The 12,031-nt window shown below is 40.7% G+C and overlaps 1 protein-coding gene across 5 annotated transcripts in view; it reads right to left on the bottom strand.

Moving 5' to 3' along the window:
* Window positions 1-12,031, bottom strand: part of SATB1 (SATB homeobox 1) — a 131,565-nt gene that overhangs the window by 13,346 nt on the left and 106,188 nt on the right. For all 5 annotated transcript variants that reach the window (XM_069958695.1, XM_069958696.1, XM_069958698.1 and 2 more), the window contains one exon: window positions 11,284-11,439. In XM_069958695.1, the coding sequence (XP_069814796.1) occupies window positions 11,284-11,439 (156 nt within the window). The remainder of the gene's footprint in view (window positions 1-11,283; window positions 11,440-12,031) is intronic.

The raw sequence follows: 12,031 nt of genomic DNA, 5'->3' as shown, positions 1-12,031 counted from the left end.
TGAAGCGAGGCAAAAATATGGCCATATTTTAATAATTATGGCAGTAAATAATAATCCTGCTTTTTATATACGACAGTATTTTCATCCCAAAATGATGCCCGTGCAAAAATACGGCCAAAAAAAAAATGTGAGAACATACCCTAAAAGTTGAAAAGCTGAAAGAAAGTAGCAGACCTATGGAGAATGTGTTTTCCTTACCACAATAAGTACAAAGAAAGAATAAATTTTGAAAAATTCAAACGGTATCCTTAGCCTTTTTAAAAATCATATAGTAAAAATCTACTGTTGTAATTCTATAAGTTTACCTACAAGGCAGCATAGAAATATAGAAATACAAACACTGTATATAGTATAGTAACAGGGTAATAGGTTGGGGTATATATATCAGGTTGTCTAACGTACAAAGTACATTATACTTTGTACTTAAGACAGAAAACGTACAAGTACATTAGAAAAACAGTGTTCACTAGATATGCTAAATATTTCTCAACTTACTATGCCACCCCACCCCCAAATGCGGAGTGTTTTTTCTGCAACATATGTATCAGATCACTACAGCAGTAGTTTGTGCCAAGTCATGTATGACAGGCTAGTAAGCGTCATATTAGAAATATGTCACCGATAATGATTATTTGGCAGCGTGGAAACAAATGTGTAAAACACATAGTATTATTGATGATGTCTGCTTGTTCCTATCTATATTGTTTGTACCCAATGGGCTAAGTTGATATTATATAGTAGGATAGGCAAAAACCTAGCATATGTATCTAAAATTGTTGTATTACAGCCTTTTTCCTATGGCATACGATAAGGTTGATACATAAGTTCTGTTCCAGAAATAAATTGTGGCAAAATATAGCAATCTATGCAGTAAAATAAATAAATAAATAAATGATAATAAAAATGAGATATATTCACTCATTTTTGATCTTGTGTTGTTCCTGTTTGTTACCCCTATCGCTTGTATAGCGCTCTGAAATTAAGGGCACTTTATAAATAAATAAATAATAATAATAGTGTCACACTGAATCTTGGCATGCTAATCTCTAGTGGCGATAACATAGAATATTACACACATGACATTTACAAGTACTGGACACATGCCTCCCACACTAGGCACACAATGACATACTATACCAACCCCCTATCTCTATCTTTTGGAGGCGATTTAGGTTTGATTTTTAACCCCTAGTTTTTATATGGGTCATTGAGGGCGGCTAAACTCCAAAATGTAAGGTGGCTTTCTATCTTCTAGAACTCACCCCTAACTTGTGGCAACACCCTCACCTTGGACCAAAGCATTAACATGTGATGTTCAGAAGACAAATGACGCAAACACTGTGTTTATGAATCATTCTACCAAGCTCTGCCCACTTTATCATTAAGCCATGCCATTCAGCAGGGTTCTAGATCAGTGTTCCCCAACTCCAGTCCTCAAGGACCACTAACAGGTCATGTCTTTCCTTAGTATTTCAAAAGTGACATAATTATAGCCAGTGCCTCATGTATCATCTTTGTGTGGAAAATCCTCAAATCCTAACCCTGTTGGTGTGTCTTAAAGACTGGAGTTGGCGAACACTGTACTAGATAAGGCTACATTCACACTGAGCAAAAATGGCGGAATTCCGTGTTGGAGAGTATTCCGCCGTGTCCTGCAGTGAGTGAATGGGAGGTCGAGAGTGAATCCGCTTCCTCCCCTCTCCGCTCAAAGAATTAACATGTCATTTCTTTGAGCGGAGAGCATCGGGAGTGGACGTCCCCCTGCCCTCCCATTCACTCACTGCAGGACACTGAGCACAGCAGGATTTCGCGGTTTTAGCTCAGTGTGAACGGGGCCTAATCCTATCGAAGCACCATTGCTTCTGCTTCCTACTTGCTGTGAAGGGGACGTGATTCATAGACAGTATGTGGCCTTGAGTGTGCGTATATATATTTATATATTCTATACACATATCTATGATGTAGTTAGATAGATAGATAGATAGACAGACAGACAGACAGACAGATAGTCCATTTAGGCACCATACAGAAATAACATTACAAACATTGGTAAATTACTAGCTTGGATGTGTCCAGAAATAACACTGAAATAAGCTTCCGGACCTCAGGTAAACTATGCATTTGTCTCTGTATTTCAGTATCGTAACAAAACCCAGTAAAATAATTAATAAACATTTGGCCATTTTAAATTGAGCTTAAAAACAAGGCAGCACACACACAAAAGCGGAACATCTAATATGTTTTTCACACGTGAATAAAGACATCTAAAAAAGAGAATTCAGGTTTCCAGATAAACAAAATATTCTATCACAATTAGAAACATTTCAAAAGCCCTATAATTTCCAATCAAAATTACAGTAATTTCTGATATACAAGCCATGATTCATGACAGAATTTTACACTTCATAAGAGATGACAGTGGCCTGATGTATGACATGCTGAGCAGTGAACCAATATAAACAACTCGCTTTAGTGTTTAAATAGCACTGTTGTTTAGAGCACGACAATAAAAGAAACACGTTGCCGAAATTACCACTTTCAGCCTGATTAAGGGGAAGGGATGCGCTTGAGATTCGACTGTTTACATGCCCATTTGTTTGTGTGTATATATTGATACACAGTGGGGGAGATTTATCAAAACTCACGCGGAGCCGTAGCCTACAGCAGCCAATCAGATCATGACTTGATTAAGATGGAGAATCGCTCCACCCTCCTACTGTATTTATTTTCATAAATCTCTTCTAAAGATTGTATAGTGGCCTCAGAAGAGATACTTAAAGGGATACTCTGGAGAAAAAAAATTTTTTTTTTCCCCAAATGAACTTTAGAAAGTAATACAAATTTGTAAATTACTTTTATTTTCAGTACTTATTAGCTCCTCTATGTCCTGCAGGAAGTTGTGTTTTCTTTCCAGTCTGACACAGTGCTCTCTGCTGCCACCTCTGTCCGTGACAGGAACTGTTCAGAGCAGGAGAGGTTTTCCATGGGGATCTTATACTTCTCTGGACAGTTCCTGACATGGACAGAGGTGGTACTCTAAGACTTACAATTCTGTATAACTTTTTGGAACCAGTTTTTTGAATAAATTTTTTCCTCTAATATACCCCTTTAAAATTCACCACAGTTCATCTCAATAACAGAAAGATTCCAAGCGAGAGGAGACCAGATATACCTATGTTGGAAATCCGGCCACATCTGTAACTGTTCATTATTGGGCTGGGTTCACACTACGTATATTTCAGTCAGTATTGTGGTCCTCATATTGCAACCAAAACCAGGAGTGGATTAAAAACACAGAAAGGATCTGTTCACACAATGTTGAAATTGAGTGGATGGCCACCATTTAATGGCAAATATTTGCTGTTATTTTAAAACAACGGCTGTTATATTGAAATAATGGCAGTTATTTACCGTTATATGGCGGCCATCCACTCAATTTCAACATTGTGTGAACAGATCCTTTCTGTGTTTTTAATCCACTCCTGGTTTTGGTTGCAATATAAGGACCACAATACTCACTGTAATATACGTAGTGTGAACCCAGCCTAAAACAGTATAAGGCTATGTTCACACTACGTAAAAGTATGGCCGTTGTTGCTATTGGCAACAACGGGCATACTTTTTGCGGGGTGGAACAATGCCTTAGTTTCAATGGGATCCCAGCCAGAGCGTATACACATCGTACGCACTCTGGCCGAGATCCCGTGCGGCGCAGCAAATAACCGACATGTCAGTTTTCTGTGGCTGCAATTCAATGAATTGCGGCCGTAGGAAACCCTGTCAGTTCACACAGTGAAGCGAGCAGCTCCGGCCGCTCGCTTCACTGTGTGCTATGGGAAGCTCTGATGCGGGCGCGCGCTGATGCGCCCGCATCAGAGCTCTGCAGCCAGAAAGATCATCCGGACGGTACGGCCGGTCTCTTACGTTGTGTGAACATAGCCTAAATGATTAGAAAAAAAACACCCCAAAAGATTGCCAAATAGCTTAATCACAAAAGTGCAGAGGAATACCTTTGTATTCATACAGGTAGTATTTTCTAAATCCATTGCAGAATCTGTAGACAACTGCATCAGACATGTTGATCTAAATGTTATAGTAAAAAAAAAAAACTGAAAAACAAAAACCAAAAAAAAAAACACACAAGTTCTTACCTGCTGTAGCAATGCATTCCTGGTCTCTAACTGACTTTTGTATTGTGACAACTGCAGCCTGTGACGGGCTGTGGTGGCCACATGGGACAATCCCTCAGTGCTGGAGGCTGTACAGAGACCAGCTGGGAACCAGTACAGCACAGGTTTCTAACTATAAACATAATAAAATTTGCTTGTAAATGTAAGCCTTTTTAGGTGCAATAATTTTAAAGTTTTTTGTAGGATTACTGCTAATGCATCTGAAAGTACTTTTTACAGCAGCGGTCCCCAACCACTGGTATATAGACCGGGACAAGGTTGTGGATACTTTACTGTGGTATGTGGCACATAATTCTAAAGGGTGCATAATATTAGCCCAATAATGTAAAGTGAGTGGCTATGCATACAATGTACACATCTCCACTTACTACTTTACAGGAGTGGGGAGTCCAGAGGTAAATCTTTGCTTTTGTATGTACATTTCGTAGTGTACTACGTCATGTACGTACAAGAGGAATCCCTGCTCCTGTATGCCAGGGCAGTGCATATCATCTCCTGTTGGCTGTGGGATGATGTCTTATCATTGTGCATCGCCTGTTGGAGAAGGCCAGAGTGTAGGAGAGAGTGTAGGAAGATGACAAGGCCAGTGCTGGAAAGGGAGACAGGGAAGTGGGATGTTTATTATTTTTATTAGGACTAGGTGCATCTTGTGGAGGGAGAGGGGTTAACTGTAATACAACGCATACCCAGGAAGGGAGGTTAACTGCAATACGAGGGGCTTCAAGGGGGGTTAGGTACAATACTATAGTCTTCAAGGAGGGGTTAATAGCAATACTGGGTCATAATGGGGGGTTAGGTACAATACCAGGGCCATAATGGGGTGTTAACTGCAGTACCATGGGCATCGTGGGGGGGTTACCTACAATACTAGTGATAATATTGAGAGGTCGTGCAGGAGCGTAATACTTCCATTCACATTATAATCATAAACAAATGACACAGTATGCACTAGACTCTGACGCCCCCCCCCCCCCCCCCCATGACCAAAGCTCCGCTCTGCTATAAAAAAATGGTCTTGCCTGAAGGGAATGGCTTAACAACTATAATTGATGAACAGTGATTAATTATAGTACGACCGTCATCCAAGTAGCCTTTGCACACTTTCGATTACACTTTTCCCCCTCTTTTTGGTAGAGCTAACCCTTACCCCCTCCCTATAAAGCAGGGATGGGAAAACATCTGCCCTCAAGCTGTTGAAAAACTACAAGCTTTGACTTTGGCTGTCCAGGTACAATGAATGCACTCACTCACTGTATTTCACTGCTCTGTTAAGGGTCCTTTTACACAGAAAGATTATCTGACAGATTATCTGCCAAAGATATGAAGCCAAAGACAGAAACAGACAATAAACAGGGAACAGGTCATAAAGGAAAGAATGAGACTTTTCATCTTTTCAAACCCATTCCTGGCTTTGGCTTCAAATCTTTGCAGATAATCTGACAGATAATCTTTCTGTGTAAATGGACCCTCATGCTGCGTTTCCACGAAACGATAATTGGCCCGATCGTACGATTAACAATGTCGAAGTAACGTTTTTTTTCATAACGATCAGCGTTTAGACGGTACGATATATCGTACGGAAAAAGTTTTGCGATCGTTTTATGATCGCCCGCCCGCAGCCCGACCCCCCGCCCGCAGCTTGGCCCCCCGCTCGCAGCCCGGCCCCCTGCTCATCCGCAGCCCCCTGCGCCTGCTCGATCGCCACCCCCTCCGCCCCGATTGCCACCCCTGCCGCCGCCGCTCCGATCGCCCCCGCCACGAGCATACCTTACCTGCTCGGCGTATCGGGTGTTCGAAATTCCCGGCTCCCCTCTTTAGTGCATTGATTGGCTGAAGAGGGGATCCGGGAATTTCAAACAGCTCCTCTTCAGCCAATCAGTGCTGCCGTGCATTGATTGGCTGAAGAGGGAAGCGGGAATTTCAAACGGCTCCTCTTCAGCCAATCAGTGCTGAAGAGGAGCACTGATTGGCTAAAGAGGGGCTGTTCGAAATTCCCGGCTCCCCTCTTCAGCCAATCAATGCATTGAAGAGGGGAGCCGGGAATTTCGAACATCGGCTACGCCGAGCAGGTAAGGTATGCTCACGGCGGGGGCGATCGGAGCGGCGGGGGTGGTGATCGGGGGGGGCGGGAAGGGGGCAATGGCGATCGGGGCGGCGCAGGGGGCTGCGAATGAGCGGGGGGCCGGGCTGCAGGCGGGGGGCCGGGCTGCGGGGGGCGGGCTTTCGCGACGACTGTTTACACGGAACGATCTGCGATTTTTGAAAATGTTGTAAGATCAAAATGAACGATTTCTCATTTGCCGTTTGATCGTTCGCTGCGTTTACACGTACGATTATCGTTCGAATTCGATTGTTATCGTGCGAATTTGCACGATAATCGTTCCGTGTAAACGCAGCATGTCTTGATGTGCTCAGTTGTGCAGCAGCATGTTATTGGTGTTATTTGTGTGTTCACTGGTATCGCTAATCGTGCGTTTACACTGACAGATCTTTGAAGCCAATACCAGGAACAGACTATAAACAGGAATCAGGTCATAAAGGAAAGACTGGGATCTATCCTCTTTTCAAATCCATTCCTGGCTTTGGCTTTTAAAATCTGTCAGATAAATCTCTCTGTGTAAGCGCACCCTTATGCTACGTTTACACAAAGCGATAATTCGCCTAATCGATCGTTTAACGGTTTTGTAGCAACGATTTGGTTTTCAAAACGATCAGCGTTTAGACGAATAAATTGTTAGAAAATTCGTAAGAAAATTCGTAATAAAAATTGTTATTGCGATCGTTTTTAAGATCGTTTAAGCCCATCTTTTATATAGGGTGAATCTTTGAAAGACTGTTTACACGAAGCGAATTTTTAGCGAATGGCGAAAGATGATTTAAGAACATGCTAAAAGATCAAAATGAACGATTTTTCACTTGATCGCTTGATCGTTTGCTGTGTTTATATGGAACGATTATCGCTCAATGCGATCGTTTTTGCGAAAATTAGAACGATAATCGTTCCGTGTAAACGCAGCATTAGGGTCCATTTACACAGAAAGATTATCTGACAGATTATCTGCCGAAGATTTGAAGCCAAATCCAGGAATGGATTTGAAAAGAGGAAAAATCTCAGGCTTTCCTTTATGATCTGATCTCTGTTTATAGTCTGTTCTGGGTTTTGGCTTCAAATCTTTGGCAGATGATCTGCCAGATAATCTTTCTGTGTAAACGGACCCTTAAAGGGGTTGGCCCCTTTATAGTAAAATTGCTCAGTGTACAGTATTAGTAACTGTACTCCCTGTATATACTGACAGCAGCTCCCTGTGTACCTCATAGAGCTAAAATCAGACTCCCCTCCTCCAGGCTGTGCTGCCCTGCTCTGTGGTGTTCCTGTCCATAAGATGGCTGACATGGAGGAGCATGTGACCATGCCCCGCCCCCCCAGTGTCCACCACTGAGCCTGTATATGTCTATGGAGGTCACAGGGGTTGGGGCATGGTCACATGCTCCTCCATGTCGGCCATTTTATGGACAGAAACAAAACAGAGCAGGGCAGCCCAGCCTGGAGAAGGTGAGTCTGATTTTAGCTCTATGAGGTACACAGGGAGCTGCTGTTAGTATATACAGTGAGTGCATTTACTAATACTGTACACTGACCTATTTTTACTATTAAGTGGCCAACCCCTTTAATGATGCCAGTCTGCATGAGCGCCAACATGTGCCTGCCATCAGTACAAAAGACCAGATCTTTGTATGCATGTAAAATAATAAAAACATTGTAATCTCCAAAATGGGAACAATGTAGACTATACTATGTATGAGCCAAATACACGTATCTACCCCACTCTAACCTTGCAGTATTAAGCTATGTTCAAACACCTTTCTCTTTTTGGTTGTTCGATGTACGCCTTTTAGGACAGATGTAATTGTTTCACCAAATAACAGCTGTTACTTCAAAATGACAGCCATCCAATGGCAATAAAAGGCGGTGTGTGAACATAGCCTAACACGAGTTCTAAACATTAACAATGTTTGATCATTTATATTGTGCTTTTTGCCTTACTCCTTGTAAAACTTTTAATAAGAAAGGTATAAAAGTGTTAACTATGTAAAATAATATAATCCAGAAAAAAAAAAATTCTTTCGGTCCATTTTAAAACACTTGAAAATACAACATGTCTACCTCTTAATACAGTGATACTTCAGATAGCAGGTCAGATCATTGCTATCATTGTCTTTCCTCTTTCAACATGTTGAAAGACATTAAAAGACAACGATCAGCCGACATTGTGCATGTTAGCTGAGCATTGCCTTTTATGGTACAAAGTGATTAACCAGATTAAGTGATTAAGAGAAACCAGATATGAACAGAGCCTTATGTTGAGTCTTACTTTGGGTCTTTACTCCATAGTTTTTGCTAGCTAACTATGTTTAGGCCATTTAAGTCAATGGGCCCCTACCTGTCTGCTCGTATACATCAGTACCTCATTTGATAGGTTGCTGATGTATACATGTCAATGGTGGCGTGGGAGATTCCAAATAGTGATGTCAGCTGGGATCTATTGAGTTTTCTCCATGAAACCCTGAATACAAATCACTACTCCCCATCCCCCCCCAGTTCTTAACATGAATTAAAGTGAACATCTATTACTGTCAAGAGTAAAGCAAAACTTTAGAAGACATACAAAAGAATTGCAGATTGCTGCTGAATTAGACAATTGCGACTTTCACAAGGTTTAAAACTTTATTCCGGAAATACATCACAAAAATCCAAAATAAAAATAGAGCCTGTAATAACAATTCACATGATGCATCGGCTCCCACGTCATTCTGAACAAATTGCATAAAAGGGTGTACAGTTCATAAAAAAACACAGCAAATGAGTATGGAAATACAGCTATAACATTGACATGCAGAGAAAAGGTTAACAGTGCTAAGAATATCAATAGCTGAAACATACCAGCATAAAATATTATAGGGCAATAAATTCTTACTGCAAGGTAATTCTCTCATACAAGTATGCAGTACAATTCCTTTAGGTTCTCATAAAACAGTCATTTGTTAGACATCTGTATGGGATGTCACCCCTGAAAACAATGAAAATTTATTTGCACAACTGTGAAGGGTTAGGCTGAGTTCACATGAAGTTTGTCCCCTCTGTTTAGCATGTATTCTTGGCATAAGGATCTCCAAAGGGGTCATTTTCTCTTTGGCCTCTCTGTGGCCGATATATATCATGGTACCACACACACATACAAAAAATACTTTGCTTTTATTGAAGTATTTGTTATATGGGTGTCATTATAGTTTAAGAGCAATATTCACCACCCCATGGACAACATGGCATTCCATTGACCTACAATGACCTACCTAGTGGTGAATCTAAACTATGGAATTAAGTGGAACCATAGCGAAATACATGGACAAGTTTATTGTTTTAACATTTTGTGCAAAAGTTAAGGCTATGTTACCACACAGTATTTTTGCTCAGTATTTTGCAACCAAAACCAGGAGTGGATTGAAAATACAGAAAAGCTATAGTCACACACTGTTGAAATTGAGTGGATAGCCGATATTTAATGGCAAATAATTGCTGTTATTTTGAAACAACAGCCGTTATTTGCTATTAAATGATGGCCTTGCATTTAATTTTTAACAGTGTGTGAACATAGCCTTTCTGTGTTTTTAATCCACTCCTGGTTTTGGTTGCAAAATACTGGCCAAAATACTGAGCAAAAATACTGTGGGAACATAGCTTCAAAGGGTATGAATCAGGTAGCCACAAAAGGTTAAAATTCATGTCCACAATTTGGCTGTGTTCACATGTAATATTATGGTCAGTATTTGGTCCTTATTTTGCCTTGTACTTTTACAAAAAACAGGAGTGGGTCCAAAACACACAAAAGGTGCAAATCTTTCCATTAACCCCTTAACAACAATGGACGTAAATGAATGCCATGGAAGTCTGTGCCTAAATGACTCATGGCATACATTTGCACCATTACAACATCTTCAGGGGCTCTATAAAGCAAGCTCAGGGGCTAAGCTGGCTTCATAGAGGGTGAGGACCAGCTGCTATCAGCAATCAAGTCCTCACTGTTAATGATGGGCCATCGCTTGGCAGGCTCTATGTGAAGATCGCAGATAACAGTGATCAATGCTATGCAATGGCATAGCATTGACCAGTGTATGCAATAGTGATTACATGTAATAGTCCCCTAGGGGGACTTCAAGGGAATCTGTCAGCTCCCAGGCCCTACCTAAGGTGCTGACAGTGTGCTGTAGCTGGCAGTCTCCTAGCGAGCATGGTGCCTTTTGGTAATTTGTCCGTGAAGTGGATTGTGCAGAATCTCAGGTCTCCTACTGTAATGAAGAGTCAAAGAGGAGCTGTTTGTGCCGCACTCTGGCACGCCTCACCACTCCTTCCTCCTCCCTCTCCTTCATGTATAATCAATGCTGCCCAGTCTCCTGCTTGCTCAGCTGTCAGCCAGTGTCTCTGATTGCAGATCAGTCCTCTGTAGGCAGTGCCCATGGAGGTTGTCACTCAGGAGCTTTTTGCAGGGCCCTCTCCCCTTTTGCAGGGCCTGTGTGAGTTATAATGTCACTTTTACAGGGAGGGTGTTTTGCATGAAGAGGAAATCATAATGGAAACATTTGCACCCCCTGCTGTTTTTTGGCCAATAAAACCTGTGCATAATATGTAGTATGGGCATCATACATCTTACCTAATAGGTTTTTTTCCCAGAATAAGTAAAGATTATTATTATTATTAGTAAGCAATGTGGCAATCTGGGGAAGACATCCTGCAGTAGCTGCTTATGAAAGGAAATGTTCAATTTGCTGTCAATATTGGTGCATACCTCCACAGGCACTATTATAACACAATTCTTTCCAGTTTTTTAAAATACTTAATTTTTTTTTACCAGTCTTTATAAAACCTGTCCCCCCTGGTGTTTCTCCTGGAAAATATAAGTCAATGATGCTCTGGGAGCAATAAGGCTATGAAACCATCCTGTGTCCAATGCAATACATTCATCTCTTAAACATTTGACCGTTTTAGATCTTTACAGAAAGCAGAATAATATTTTTTCTTCAAATGAATATTATGTACCTGGCTTTTGGAAGCTGCAACCTTTGCAAATAGTGCTTGGGATACTTTAGCTCTTTTCATTTCCTGCTGGATCTCATCATAGATGGAAGCATTAATATTCATGTTACAGTTCTCCAGGCTTCCGTTTCTCTCGGTTGCAATGGTTGCTGTTTTGACCTGGAACATACATTTGGGACAGGATATTTACTTACAGATTCTCGGTAACAAATACAAAATATATCTTTTATTGTTTCTTCTATATGTTATTATTATACATTATTTTTCATTGGCAGGAACAGAAAACAAAATTAAAAAAATGCCTCACCTTAAATAATTTTTGCCATAAAAATTGAGTGTTCTACAATTTATTTTAATAAAAATTATAAATTTCATGTACAAATCAAGAATTTTTTTTTTAGCACTTCACATCATACTAGAGTAGTAATAAAGTCTTCAATGTGTAACAACAACAAGCAACAGAAAAGTCATCGAGCAAGTTTGGTGGCACCGAGCCAGATATTTTCACAGGACCGTGAAAATGTACAACTCAAAGCTTTCTGTAATTAATGTAAAAGAATTTAACCATCTGTTTTCGACTGGCTTATCTTGAATGGCATGCGACATAACCGTGATGATTTATGCCTGAGATAAAAGCACAATGGCGGCATTCTAGATTCCATAGATCTGTCTTTTTATTACATTTTCCCCTTTAACATGGCCTAACTTTGCCCTTATGCTTTTTGCCTATATAATTGCTATACCAAATTAT

Source organism: Dendropsophus ebraccatus, chromosome 2, assembly GCF_027789765.1.
Source record: "Dendropsophus ebraccatus isolate aDenEbr1 chromosome 2, aDenEbr1.pat, whole genome shotgun sequence".
NCBI lineage: Eukaryota > Metazoa > Chordata > Amphibia > Anura > Hylidae > Dendropsophus > Dendropsophus ebraccatus.
Note: the sequence above shows the minus strand (reverse complement) of the source record. Positions and strands in the feature narration are given on the sequence as shown.